Raw genomic sequence first — 13,972 nt, 5'->3', positions numbered from 1 at the left:
GAGCAAGTAGGCAGTAGGTGGGGTGGGGAAGAGAAGAACTTAAGAAAAAGGAGAACTAAAAAAATAAACGAGAAGAAACTGCAGCAACCTTCCTGCAGTCCACAATAAAAGCCACTTCAGCAGTGGACGCATATACAGCTCTTTGCTAATATCTACTGGATCTTGCCACATGGAAGAAGTTGAACATTGCTTTCATTATGGTTTCCTCCATGTGCTGAATTCAGTCCTATAACAATGTGTCTGCGAAGTCTGGTGGGTTATAGAGGTGAACACTTTCCATCTGCTTTCTTAGGAAGTCCTTTGGAAGAAAAACAGGATCAATGCAAATGTGAAAACCTTATAATGTTCCAGAACCTTGCAAATCAAGAAGTAAGAAAATTAACACAGCGCTATATCCTTTTCTAATGTTATGCCTCTGTATGGAATGCAAAGAATACTATCAAAACCTCAAACATTTCTATATATGGGTATATCTCAAATGAAGTCACTTCTATAAAGTCAAGAATAGCGAACTCCAGGAAAAGCCATTTCTTAAGCAGTCTGACAGGTGCTTGAGAACCGAGAGCAAGCCAAACTGCTGACATGGGTCAAGCTATCTGTGGTTGGTTCTAGGAGGTTGATCAGTAAGGCCAGTTAGCCAGTATGCAAAGTAAAGAAAAAACATGTTTACTTAATTTCCTCTCTGCTGGGAGGAAATGAAAGATAAATCTGAAGTGCATCAAAGATACAGTACATGTAGGCAAATATAGAGATACAGATCTGAAGTGCATCAGAGATACAGTACATGTAGACAAAGAATGCTGTAGAACGAAGAGGCTTCAAATTCTACCTAAATTCCAAACCTCTCCTTTGGCCCCAAGCCACCCTGCAGCCACATTTGGTCAGTGCGTAGTTTCTAGAGGACTGGGGTTGGGATTTTTTCATTTGGCAGCAGAGAGATTTTATATCAGCACTCTAAGATGAAACATTCTACCGAGGGAACAGCAGGATCCAATGATTCATTAAAATAGTATTACAAATAAAAGGAATGCTTTGGGATGGTGGAGAAATGAGATTCAGTGCTTTTATGCACTGAACACTCTGCCAACTGTTCTGAACTTAAAACTATAGTAAGCTTACTAAAACTGCCCGATATCTAGCTTAACACATATCAACTAAAGGGAAATGGTTTAATTCTGAACTATTTCTATGCCAGTGGGTTTATAAAGAACAGCTTATAGCCATTTTCTTCCTGAAAACTGGAAATATGCTTCATAAAGGAAAGCAAAATAATCTGACCGTGGTTAATCTTGATGATGAATCCAGGCTCTCATTCTGCCATGCAGGGGGCAGGTGGAAGGTACTAAGCAGCTTCAAGAAGGAAGACAAATGTTTATTCTAATGCTGCTCTTATTGTTTAGTCGCTCAGTCGTGTCCAACTCCTTGAGACCCCATGGACTGTAGCCTGCTAGGCTCCTCCGTCCATGGGATTTCCCAGGCAAGAATACTGGAGTGGCTTGCCATTTCCTTCTCCAAGGCATCTTCCCGACTCAGGGATCGAACTCCTGTCTCCTGCATGGGCAGGCGGATTCTTTACCGCTCCAGGGACGCCCTAATGCGCCTCTGCTCTGCCTTCTCCTGGCCTGCCTCTGAGGGTTTACTTCACAAGGTACTAAGGAAGTTGTATGTGTCAGACGTCCTCAAAGCTGCTACCCTATGGTCTCATCTGGCCTCATGGGTGAAAACTCCCCACCTTCTTCTCTTCTGATGTCATATCTTACTTTCCAAGACCTAATCCTTTTTTTTTTTCTCCTCTCCTCATTCCCAGCATTATCAGTTCAGCTCCCAGAGGTGTGCTATGGTAAATTAATTTATAAGCAACAGGGGAATGAGTAGAATTGAAATTTTTAAAAAGAAAAATGTGAACTGAGCTATCTGGATTTAATGTTAAAAAAAGTATTTAACCCAACACAGATCTATAGTCTTAATAGTATGTACTAATGGGTTACTATAAACTTATAAGTCAGAATTACAGAAATGGAAAAAACCAAAGCCCTGTATTTTGCAGGACACAAATTCTTTTGTAGATAAATCAAGTTGTATTTGAATGTAAATAGGCCATTCCGATTCCTCTTCCTTAATTTGAGATTTACTAGAAGAAATGACACAGAGAATGGAAGCCCTGGAAAATCGCCTGCGATACAGATGAAGATTCACAATGCTCTATGTATCTGTACGTCATTGTGTCAAGGGTTACAGTGAAAACAGTTTAGAGCCCTCAAAGCTCAGGCTATCATTGATTCTGTAAGGTTGTAAAGTAAAACATACCAAGAGTTGAGAAAGCTGGTTTGCTACAGAACAAAGGCAAAAAGTACACACTAACTTGTACGAATTCACTGAGAGAAAAAAAAAAACCCGTCAGAGTCCTAAAAGGAGTTTTATCAAGTGAGAACAAATAAGCTATGCAAGATACTCTGTAACGTACTGTGGACACCATTTGCTTTGGTCTTGTTCTGCCTTAGTGGTACAATATCATTTGACAACAACATAAAATCTACAGTTTTACAGACTTAACTTCCGTAGAACACTGGCCATGGGAAAGCTATTTTTTTTTTATCAGACTTTACCTTGATATATGTATATGGATGTATGCATAAAATCATAGAACATATGTACTTGTATAAGAAGTTGGATTTTTTATACAATATTAAAATTCACTTCAGAGAACAGTATTCTGTGTAAAATTCTTAATCTTAAATGCAAGATATGTATACATGAGAAATGGCTAAGATACGTATGAAAAAAAGTGTTGAAGCTCACTGATAATCAGGAAAATGCAGGTTAAAGCAATCAACTGGGCAAAAGTTACTGTGCCTGATGACAGTGTTGGTAAGGCTGAGGAAACATGGGGCTCCCACACACTGCTAGTGAGAACACAAATGGGCAGTCTCTGGAGAATAATCCGTCCCTACCTAGTAAAACTGAAAATGCAGCCCTACCCTGTACTCTAGCAACTGCACTTACAGGTATCAAACTAGAAGATTTTAACACATACATACAAGGAGGCCTGTATGAGAATGTTAGTCGAGTTTGTAAAAGTAACAAATTACAAATAACCTCATCATCACCAGAGGGGAACAGATAAACTGTGGTACGGTCTATAACTCAGAAATACTATGCAACATTTAAAAGAATGTACTCAATCTACATGTACATGGTAAAACTCGAAAACAAAGATAAATTTTAAAAGCCAATGGGAGGGCTTTCCTGGTGGTCCAGTGGTGAAGAATCTGCCTGCCAATGCAGGGGACACAGGTTCAACCCCTGGTCCGGGAAGAGCCCACATGTCTCAGAACAACTAAGCCCACGTGCCGCAACTACTGGCTTTCCCCTGCTCTAGGGCCACAGAGCCGCCAACGACTGAAGCCCAAGCGCCCAGAGCCCGTGCTCCGCAACAGAGAGAAGCCGCTGCCGAGAAGCCCGAGCACTGCAATTACACAAAGCCCATCCCCAGCAGCGAAGACCCAGTGCAGCCAAAACCCCATAATAATGAATAAATTAAAAAAAAAAAAATCTTCCCAAAGGGTGATGTAGCAGAATAGGAGATGGAAGACCATCTCCTAGACCTCAATCTAGAAACCATCTAATTCTTTCCAAGTATAAAAGTTGTGATTCGAAGTATTAAACCTTCAGTTTATATTTATATTTGAGTCCTCCATGTGATCCTGAAAACGGGTTTTCATCCAAAGTGTGGATTTGGGTTGGCACTTCCTTTTGAGACGTAATCCTAGTTTAGCCGTTGCTTCCATTGTCTCCAGTCTACTTTGCGTTGAGTCCTGGCTCCCCCTAGTGGCTCTAGACGGCGTGCACACAAACACGCGGCCGCTCCCCCGCCCACCCCCACGTACGCTTTAGCTGTTTAGTACATTTCACTGTACCGTTTTCAACTTTCTCCAACTTGGGAAGGAAGGTGACTTCGTGGAAGACAAAACCTCCAACTAATCCGTCAAATTCACATAGTAACCCAAGATATTTAACTTGAGGATTGTCTCAAATTTAAAATAGTTCCCGGACTTCCCTGGTGGTACAGTGGGTAAGAATCCGCCTGCCAGTGCACGGGGACACGGGTTCGATCCCTGGACCGGGAAGATTCCACATTCTGTGGAGCAAGTAAAGCCTGCGCACTGCAACTACTGAATCCCATGCGCTAGAGCCTGTGTTCCGCAGAAGCCACTGCAATGGGGCAAGAAAGACTAGCCAACATTCACTGCACCTGGAGAGAGCCCGCGCACAGCAATGAAAGCCTAGTGCGACCAAAGAGAGAGAAAAAAATAGTTCTCCATTTCTGTTTGCTCTCTGTATGTCTCAGGTACAAAGGTTTTGCTTTCCCCTTTCACTACTTGTGTGACCATCCCTCATCTAATAGTAGTAACTCAGGGCGCTAATCAAGACGGTGGAGTATAAGGATGTGGAAATCATCTCTTCCCACAAGTACATCAAAAACACACTGACATACACAACAGTTCTCACAGAAGACCTACTAAACACTAGCAGAAGACCTCAGACACCTGAAAGGAAAAGACCTCCACATAACCCTGAGTGGGACCACAGAAAAAGCAAAGAAAAAGCAGCACGGAAACTGCGCCCCTCGGAAGGAGCTGTAAGAGTCTCCGGGACAGAAAGGGAGCTTCAGAGGCGAGTGTCACAACTGGTGTGTGACCGAGAAAGAGCTGCAGTCTGTGGTGCCTGCCTGCGCTCCCCAGCCCGAGACGCACGTCTGCAGGCACAGCTGGGGCCGGGTGCTGAAACCTGGGTTTAGAACACAGAGCTGGGGAGAGGGCTGGGGCTTAGCCGCTGAGAGACAGCCCGAGAGGCCAAGTGCTGTTGTTAGGTGGGGGGTGAGGGCCCGCTGGAGAAGCCTCTTTTCTCCCTGCACCGGCCGCCGTCCCGGCAGCCTCCGGGATCAGGTTCCAGAGGGTTGCCCAACGTAGGAAGCAGAGCTCAGGTCTCTCCCTGTGGCTGTGCCAGACGCAGACGGACACCCACACCGCCAGCTTTGTAAACTCAGCTGCAGGATGCTGTTCAGTCACCGTTGTGTCTGACTCTACACCTACATTGCCTGCTTTGTAAACTCAGCACTGCGTGACATCCAAGTGGAAAACAGGTGCTTCCGTGGCTGAGATGGAGCTGCTCTTGGCAGCTGTGGGCTTCCTGAGTGTGTCCATGGGGGGCTAGGCTGGGACAAGGTCTGGGCTGCCTCCGTCGCTCCCACAGATGGTGTAGGTGCATGACTGCTGCACTCCTGGGACCGCCTAGAGTGGATCTGTGCGGGTGGCCTTGTGAGCCCACACACTTGGGGACAGGTGCAGAGCACTCTCCTAGTGGACAGCTGTGGTAGAGGAATACTCTGTGGCTCTTCTGGTGGAAGTGCTCCAGTTCTGCCTACCTCACACCACAGCTCAGATGCGACTCAGAAATGGATCTGGGGGTCTCTACTCCAATAACCAGGGAACAGACTCTGTTCCCAACAGGGCTGTGGCAACCACAAAGCAAAGAGGAGTCCCCACTCGACATCCACTACAGACTCTGGTCATCACCATCAGTCAGACTCCTCACCAAAGGGACATTAAGGCCAAGACACACTGAGGAGAGGCAGCAGGCATTCATACTAAACACAGGCCTCACATCAAAATGTTAAATCCATGCAGACTACACAGGAACATTCCCACACACCCCTCCAAAATCACAGTAAGTAACTGTTTCTCCTAAATTCAGAGTAAGAGAAATACAAGTAAAATGAACCAGGACCACTCGCAGTTAAAGTCAAGAGAACTCCCCTGAAAGAACAATGAAACAGATCTCTTCAGTCTGAGAGACACCAAGTTCAAGAAGGAGATAATGAAAATACCGAAGGATTTAGGAAAGTCCATGAATAGAAATGCAGATTACTGTAAAAAAGAATTACAATCTATAAAGAGGAGCCAAGAAAAATCAGAAAATTCATTTGCCGAAATGAAAGCTAAACTAAAAGGCAATGAAGAGCAGATTGAATACTGCAGAAGAACAAATAAGTGACCTGGTAGATAGCATAGAAATCACCCAATTAGAACAGCAGACAAAAAGCCAGATTGGAGGGGGGAAAAAAAAATGAAAGCATTATGAGACCGCTTCAGTTCAGTTCAGTCCCTCAGGCGTGTCCGACTCTTTGCGACCCCATGAACCGCAGCACGCCAGGCCTCCCTGTCCATCACCAGCTCCCGGAGTTCACCCAAACCCATGTCCATTGAGTCAGTGATGCCATCCAACCATCTCATCCTCTGTCGCCCCCTTCTCCTGCCCCCAATCCCTCCCAGCATCAGGGTCTTTTCAAATGAATCAGCTCTTCACATCAGGTGGTCAAAGTATTGGAGTTTCAGCTTCAACATCAGTCCTACCAATAAGACCGGTAGGATAATATAAAAGTGTGCCAATCTACACACATATAGGAATTCCAGAAGGAAAAGAAAGAGAAAAGGAGGTTTAAAAAAAAATGTATTCTACGAAATTATGGCTGAAAACTTCCCAAACCTAAGGAAAGAAACAGATATCCAGGTACAGGAAGCACAGAGTCCTTCCAGTATTTTTTCTGACCATAATGACATGAAACTAGAAATCAACTGCAAAAAAAGAAATGACAAAAAAAATGGTTACATGGAGACTAAAACAACATGCCAATGAGTCAAAGATAAAATCAAAGAAGAAACTAAAAAATACCTTGAGACAAATGACAATGAAAACACACCCATACAAAATTTATGGAATACAGCAAAGGCAGTTAGAGGGAAGTACATAGGGATACGGGCCTTCCTCAAAAAAAATGAGAAAAATCTCAATCTTACTTATTACCTAAAAGAATTCGAAAAAGAACAAAATCTAAAGACAACAGAAGGAAAAAAATTATGAAGATCAGAGAGGAGACAAATTAAGATTAAAAAAAAAACCTGAAAAAAATCCATAAAGCCAAGAGCTGGTTTATTGAAAGGGTGCTCAGTCGCATCCAACTCTGTGGTCCCATGTACTAACTTTTCAGCCAGTCTCCCCTGTCCATGGGATTTCCCAGGCAAGAGTACTGGAGTGGGTTGCCATTCGCTTCTCCAGCGGATCCTCCCAACCCAGGGATCTAACCCAGGTCTCTCGCACAGCGGGGAGCTTCTTTACCACTGCGCCACCTGGGAAGCCCTTGTAAGGGTAAACATGGACAAATCTCTAGTCATGCTCACCAAAAAAAAAAAAAGAAAACCCAAGTAAACAAGAGGAAGAGGACTTCCCTGCTGGTACAGTGGGTAAGAATCACCTGTCAATGCAGGGGATATGAGTTCGATTCTTGGACAGGGGAGACAGCACAAGCCAGAGCAACTATGCCCGTGTGCCACAACTGCTGAAGCCAATGGGCCTAGCGCCTGTGCTCCGCAACAGAAGTCGCCACAATGAGAAGGCCACAAACCGCAACTACAGTATCCTTTGCTCTCTGTAACTAGACAAAGCCAGTGCCCGGCGACAAAGATCCAGTGTAACCAAAAACAAAAATAATAAAAACAAAGGAAGACATGAAAAAGAAGTAACAACTGATACTGCAATGGAACAGAATACAGAGCCCCAAAATAAACCTACCTACCTATAATCAATCGGGGCTTCCCTGGTTGGCTCAGACGCTTGCAATGTGGGAGACCTGAGTTTGATCCCTTGGTCACGAAGATCCCCTGAAAGGAATAGCTACCCACTGCAGTATTCTTGCCTGGAGAATTCCATGGACAGCGAAGCCCGGGGTCACAAAGAGATAAGACTAAGATACCAATATGCTGACTTTAAGTTCAGCAAATACTCGACTTTTTGGATAGTGTATTGAAGGCATTCACATCTCCTGTGTCTCATTCCTCTACCATCAAAAACTGCCTTCAGAAGTTGACTGGCTCTAAAGTCCAAAAAATATTTCTAACACTTCTGCAAACTTAGTACCCAACACAACATATCCTGGGTTATGCCCTACCAGCAATATTCAACTCAATAAAAACCTGAGTCACCATTTCCCCCTAATTCCTTTCAGTGTTTCAAAGGGTATTATTAGATGTGAGAAAAGGGTTACACAGGACATACTTGGGAGATGTAGTATGTGGTATCCCCCCAATCTGAACGCCAAACCTACTTCACAGTACATCTTTTAGGACTGAAAATATATAAAACACACTTTGTGAAACTGTGAAACACTGAAGATCTGAAAATATTCTGCAGTTGTCCCAAGTACATTTTTTCTACAAAGGCTTCCCAGTGACAGACTTTTGTTCTCTTGAACTCTAAAATTATTGCAGATGGTGACTGCAGTCATGAAAATTAAGACACTTGATCCTTGGAAGAAAAGCTATGAACAACCTTGACAGTATATGAAAAAGCAGAGACATTACTTTGCCAACAAAGGTCCATCTAGTCAAGGCTATGGTTTTTCCAGTAGTCATGTATGGATGTGAGAGTTGGACTGTGAAGAAAGCTGAGCGCCAAAGAATTGATGCTTTTGAACTGTGGTGCTGGAGAAGACTCGAGAGTCTCTTGGACTGCAAGGAGATCAAACCAGTCAATCCTAAAGAAAGTCAGGCCTGAATATTCATTGGAAGGACTGATGCTGAAACTCCAGTACTTTGGCCACCTGATGTGAAGAATTGACTTATTGGAAAAGACCCTGATGCTGGGAAAGACTGAAGGTAGGAGAAGGGGATGACAGAGGATAAGATGGTTGGATGCCATCACCAACTCGATGGACCTGAGTTTGAGTAAGCTCCGGGAGCTGGTGATGGACAGGGAAGCCTGGTGTGCAGCAGTCCATGGCATCGCAAAGAGTCGGATACGACTGAGCAACTGAACTGAACTGTACCACTACAAACCCTTAAGAGCGAGCCTGCTTCATTAAAGTTCAATAGAACTTCTCTCACCCTATGAAAATCTGGAGGTGGAAGCAACATATTTCACTTAATCCTCTTTGCTACTCAGATTCAGTGGATTTAAGGTGGACTGTAAAACTGCAGTTCTGGTTAGATTCTGGGAATTGACCCTTGTTGCCTCTGACATACTCAACAAAATGACAATACCAGAGACTTCTCTAGTGATCCAGTGGTGAGGAATTTGCCTTGCAATGCAGGGGACACAGGTCTGATCCCTGGTCACGGAACTAAGATCCAACACGCCGCAATTAAGTCTGTGTGCATAACCGCCACCAAGACCCAGTGCAGCCAAATAAGCATTTTAAAAAATGACAGCAATATCCTGGGACTGAAATTATGAAAACTAAGTTTTAAAAATCTAGTACTGGAAAGGAACTCAGTGCACTCCCTTTACAAAAACAGGGAAAGTGAAACTGGGATATCTGGCTTTTAACCCACAAGTTTTGCCACTGTATCTTGATGCCCCATCCTCACTAATCTAGCTTCAGGCAAGTATACTGGGACAAGAAGAAATAAAAATAAATAAATAAATAACTGCAATGAATACAGTGTTTTTAAAACAAGCTCTGGCCAGTTTTATTAAAGAAAAACTGTACATGATTTACTTTTCACCAGTCTGTTCTGGCATGCTTCTAATAATATCAGAATCACCTAAAAAATAAAACACAATAATTTTTACAACTTATTTAGTGGCAACTGGTAATCATCAAACTAGCAATGGTTATCTTCAAAAGTTATCACACTAGCTGTGCTACCATTTCTCAAGGTTGATCAGACACCTAGAGTCACAGACATTTCCCACACAAGACGTGTCATGTAAATCAGACTTGGTTTATCACCAGCATTTATAAAACCAGACCTAGGCAGAGAACTAGGTCTGGGGACACATGCATGGTCTTAATATAGCGAATGTTTAGCCTGCCCTGATTATTACAAAATCAGAACAGCGAGAATATTCGCAGTAGCTTCATGAATTAGAAATTCTTAAGTTCAAAACATGACGTGTATTTGTAGGCCCTCTTCTCCCCCTCAACCTCATTTTACCCATCTATTCTCAGGCAGCCAGTAAGGATTCCTTTCTTCTACTGTTTCACCTGATTATTCTCCCCCTTTATAATTTCACCTTTTACCAAGGCCCTAAGACATAATTTCTTAGGTGCGGTATGAAATTAAATTCATCATCTCAAAGTAAAAAGAATTTCATTTATGACAAAGATAATTATGTACTGACATTCACTACTAACTCTCCATGACATAAGCCTGCAGGATATCCCTTGCTATATACAAATTCTCAGTAACTGAACTTAGGAACCAAAGACATTTGTATAGTAAGAAATCCTTGTTATTACACCATAAAGAAAAAAAGACTTATTTTATGACTGAAAAAGCATACCTGGATCAATGATAGCCAGTGTGCATACTCTGTAGTATTTTCCACATGCTGTGCCCAATTCAATATTATTGCCACTGTAGTGATGGACACCAGTTTTGGCCAACATGGCGTAATACTCTATTTCAGATTTCCTTTGGGAGTAAAAACAAAAAAAGGCAAATAAATACCATACCAACTGACACAGATTAAATGTTACTGCTCTCGTTAGTTCCAATGTTGGTAAGGCCTTCAAACAGTAAGCCATTTATTATTCTTAAAAATATATTCATTATCCAACACCAGCCATCCTTTGGATCCTCTACAGTATATATTTGTGCACATGGAAAGAGGGTACAGAATAAGATCATCATTTGCTTAGCATTTACTATCTGCCAGACACTTTACAGAATTCCCATGACAATATCACCCTCTGGTGCTCTGAGTCCTAGATGCAGAGTAATAGAACAGGTATACCTCAGATACTGCAAATGCCTTCCAGACCACTGCAATAAATCAAATATTGCAATAAAGCTAGCCACAGGGATTTGTTAATTTCCAAGTGCATATAAAAGTTGTTTAACCTATATGTAGCCTCTAAGTGTTCAACAGCATTATGTCTAAAAAACCCCCCCAATGTACATACATAAATTAAATATTTTATTGCAAAAAAATGAAAAAACAAAAAACCAACCATCACCTGAACCTTCAGGGAATCATAGCAGTAATATCAAAGATGACAAATCATAACAACAAAGAAAAACTCAGCACCTACAGACTTATACAATCAAGGTTCCACAAACCTTCAATTTGTATTAAAAACAAAGAGCAACTATTAAGTGAAGAAAAGCTAAATCCAATAAAATAAAAACAGGCATGCCATAGGCTTGCACTTGCCCAAAGTTAACGTTTTTTGTGACCACCAAGTAGGTAGAGAGCCATCAAGGAGCTTGTTAAAAATGCATCAGGCCCCAATCCAGATCCATTAAATCTGAACTTGCATTTAAACCAAATCACTTGCGACTGAATGTACATTCATGCTGAAAGCCACTGCTCTAATAGGTAAGTGTGAATTCTTTGAAGTAAGACCAAAGTTTTGAGATGAGATGCAAGAGAGCTCTCCAGGCTTCGCCCATTAGGTACAGACACCCTGTATGAAATGCTGTGAGTTTATGCATTACCGTAGAAAATCAACAAGCACAGGACTGAAAATATGGCTGATACTCTGCATGGTCCAACTTGAACTTATGTACAACACCTCATAAGATCAGTTTCAAAACAGTGCATCAGGCAAAAACTGGGTGAATTGGAAGCGTGCAGATCCACAGGCCAGCCTGAACTCTTCCGATCTTAGCTTCTCTATGCTATAAGTAATTCATAAAACGAAGTCCTTTTAAAACACCTCAAAGTAAAAAGAACAAGCAAAAAAAGGCAGGACATAAGGAAAAGCAACTTACGTTTCTGCACTACCCTCAAACTTTGCCCTTCTTTGGTTTCTGTCACACATTTCTCCCAAGGAGAACCACAGAGGAGGAGAGACTATGAAGGGGAGAAAAATCAAGAGCCAAACACAACAGAAACCCTTAAATTATCCTGCAAATGTGCCCCTGTAATACAAATTCTACCTGACACCCAGTTCATACTACCCAGATTGCAAGCTCACACTCTTGGATATTTGCTCAGGACGAATTTACAGTGGAAGACACACACCCTCAGGTTCTTTCAATTACCTCAAGGCTGGGCAGTTGTTGGCGAGGATGACCAGTTTCGCTTTGCCTTGTCTGATCATTTTCAGAGTCTGTTTGTACCCCAGCACGTACTTTCCACTTTTCATAACCAGCTGGAGCCTAGAGTTGATCGACTCCAGTGACTTTTTCTACAAAGAAAACATTTAATACGAACTTGATTGAAGGCCTTGTTTGTAACCACTCAAAACTGGATCCAGGGACTTCCCTGGTGGTCCAGTGATTAAGTCTCCCCCGCTTCCAAGCAGGGAGCACGGGTTCCATCCCTAGAAAGAGAACTAAGATCTCGCAAGCCTCGGCCAAAAAAAAACAACACTGGATCCAGCTTCCTGGAACCGGAGCCCCTTAATAAACCTCCGAAGAAGAGGGTTCCAAAGCACTGAGAAGGTCTCTCGGGTTCTTTCTGGAAGCCTCTAAGGCCAGCGGGAACGCTGTCCGCCCAGAGAGCTCAAAACTGCCCGCCCCGGCCAAGACTCATCTCTCCACGTGAAATAGGCTTCCGGCCCTGGCCTGCTTCACTCACCGTCTTCTTTGCGGCCACCATCTTCCTGCCTTAGATGCGGGACGCCCCCAACCTAGAACACAGAGGACAGGACAGGAAGTTTACGATCTGAAGTTCCAAACCGGCAACTCCCTGGGCACCGCGCGCTGCCAAAACCTCGGCCCGGAGGAGCCCACTCACCAAGAGCAGCCGCCAAGATGGCCGGGGAGCGAGAAAGGAAAGAATTCCCACAATGCCAAGCTCTTCACGGCGGGGCGGGGCGCCGTCACACCGAGACCGGAAGCGGAAGCAAATGTCCAGCGGAAGGGGCGGGACAAGAAGAGGCGGGCCGGTGCTGGTTACTCTGGCGGCTCAGTTGTTTTCGGCTTTTTGCGACTGTATCCCGCCAGGCTTCTCTGTCAATGGGGATTCTCCAGGCAAGAATACTGGCGTGGGTTGCCATTTCCTTCTGCAGGGGGTCTTCTGATTCAGAAGTCGAATCCAAATCTGCATTACAGGCAGATTTTTTTTTAAACCGCTGGAGCCACCAGGTTTTGCAGCCGAGTGGTCTGAAGTCTCACCTTGCTGTGTTCTGCTGCTCTGAAGCGGCGCGCTGCGGAGCTCAGGAAAGTCAAACAGGACGGGAGTTGGAGAAGCCGACTGAGAGTGAAGCGGAAGGGGCACTGAGAAGAGGCGGCGTCTGGACCTCGGCCTCAGTGCCACAGAGCGCACCTCTGCCCGAAGCCCCGGCTGTTAGGAGACGCGGGGAGGACCCAGGTGCGCCTGAACTCCCGGGACTACCCTCTGCCGCTGGCTTCCTTAACTCACCTCTTCTGTAGCGTGTAAGCCGAATTTTCGGAGACAGCGATAGAACAGGTCTAACTAAAAATCTTTTTGTTGTGAGCGTTGGATATTGATTAAAAAAAAAAAAAGTCCAGTGACGAATCACTCAGAATATTAGGCACAGAAAGTCTCTCACCACCACACATGCAAGAAAAAAAAAAAAAAGGTAAAAATCAGACAAATAAGTAAGCTATCATCATGTGTCAACTTTTAGAAATCTGTCCTAAACAGGCAGTCACTCGTGCCCAAAGACGTGAGAATAGGGCTATTTGTTTCAGCATTAGTTTAAATAGCAAAACAAAAATGGAAACATCAGATGTTCATTATTCTTAACAAATATATGTGTTTGCATGTGCAGAAAAGTCATGTCTTGGGACTTCCCTGGTAGTCCAGTGGTTAAGAATCCACCCTGCGGTGCACGGGACACTGGTTGGATCCCTGGTTGGGAAAATTGGGATCCCACCTGCCACAGGGCAACTAAGCCCAGGCACCACAACTAGAGAGCCTGCACAGGGAAAGGAAGACACAGTCTAGGACAACAAAATAAATAAATAAAATAATCTTAAAAAAGAAAATCCAAGTCTTG

At 43.6% G+C, this 13,972-nt stretch overlaps 2 protein-coding genes and 1 non-coding gene across 6 annotated transcripts in view; 1 reads left to right on the top strand and 2 right to left on the bottom strand.

The window, feature by feature from the left end:
• Window positions 1-3,072, top strand: part of MATN2 (matrilin 2) — a 171,065-nt gene extending 167,993 nt beyond the window's left edge. For 2 of the 3 annotated variants that reach the window (XM_055546594.1, XM_055546593.1), the window contains exons 18-19: window positions 293-391; window positions 2,133-3,071. In XM_055546594.1, coding sequence (XP_055402569.1) covers window positions 293-391; window positions 2,133-2,188 — 155 coding nt within the window. In that variant the 3' untranslated portion in view covers window positions 2,189-3,071. Of the gene's footprint in view, window positions 1-292; window positions 392-2,132 lie in introns of all 3 variants that reach the window. The other variant, XM_055546595.1, reaches the window with a different exon arrangement.
• A 6,420-nt stretch (window positions 3,073-9,492) lies between these two features.
• Window positions 9,493-12,888, bottom strand: RPL30 (ribosomal protein L30). Of its 2 annotated transcripts, XM_055546591.1 has the most exons (5): window positions 12,745-12,888; window positions 12,586-12,637; window positions 12,048-12,193; window positions 10,342-10,472; window positions 9,493-9,599 (listed from the first exon to the last, which is right to left on the bottom strand). In XM_055546591.1, the coding sequence occupies exons 2-5, from the start codon at window positions 12,604-12,606 to the stop codon at window positions 9,550-9,552; spliced, it is 348 nt and encodes a 115-aa protein (XP_055402566.1). In that variant the 5' UTR covers window positions 12,607-12,637; window positions 12,745-12,888; the 3' UTR covers window positions 9,493-9,549. The 2 variants fall into 2 exon arrangements, with proteins under 2 accessions (XP_055402566.1, XP_055402567.1); XM_055546592.1 differs by lacking the exon at window positions 12,745-12,888 and having other exon boundaries at window positions 12,586-12,738.
• LOC129627481 (small nucleolar RNA SNORA72) lies at window positions 9,779-9,910 on the bottom strand. Its single transcript, XR_008702624.1, has one exon. It is a non-coding gene; the product is annotated as a small nucleolar RNA SNORA72 (small nucleolar RNA).
• Window positions 12,889-13,972: the final 1,084 nt, after the last annotated feature.

The sequence above is a fragment of the Bubalus kerabau genome, chromosome 14 (genome assembly GCF_029407905.1).
Source record: "Bubalus kerabau isolate K-KA32 ecotype Philippines breed swamp buffalo chromosome 14, PCC_UOA_SB_1v2, whole genome shotgun sequence".
Lineage (NCBI taxonomy): Eukaryota > Metazoa > Chordata > Mammalia > Artiodactyla > Bovidae > Bubalus > Bubalus kerabau.
This window is presented reverse-complemented; position numbering and strand designations above follow the sequence as displayed.

Excerpts from the sequence above, each read along its gene's own strand:
- RPL30 (XM_055546591.1), bottom strand. The coding sequence starts at position 12,606 with ATGGTGGCCGCAAAGAAGACG. Across the intron at positions 12,194-12,585 it reads TGGTGGCCGCAAAGAAGACG|AAAAAGTCACTGGAGTCGAT; the intron begins GTGAGTGAAGCA and ends TTTTCTTTGTAG. Across the intron at positions 10,473-12,047 it reads AACAACTGCCCAGCCTTGAG|GAAATCTGAAATAGAGTATT; the intron begins GTAATTGAAAGA and ends TTACTCCCAAAG.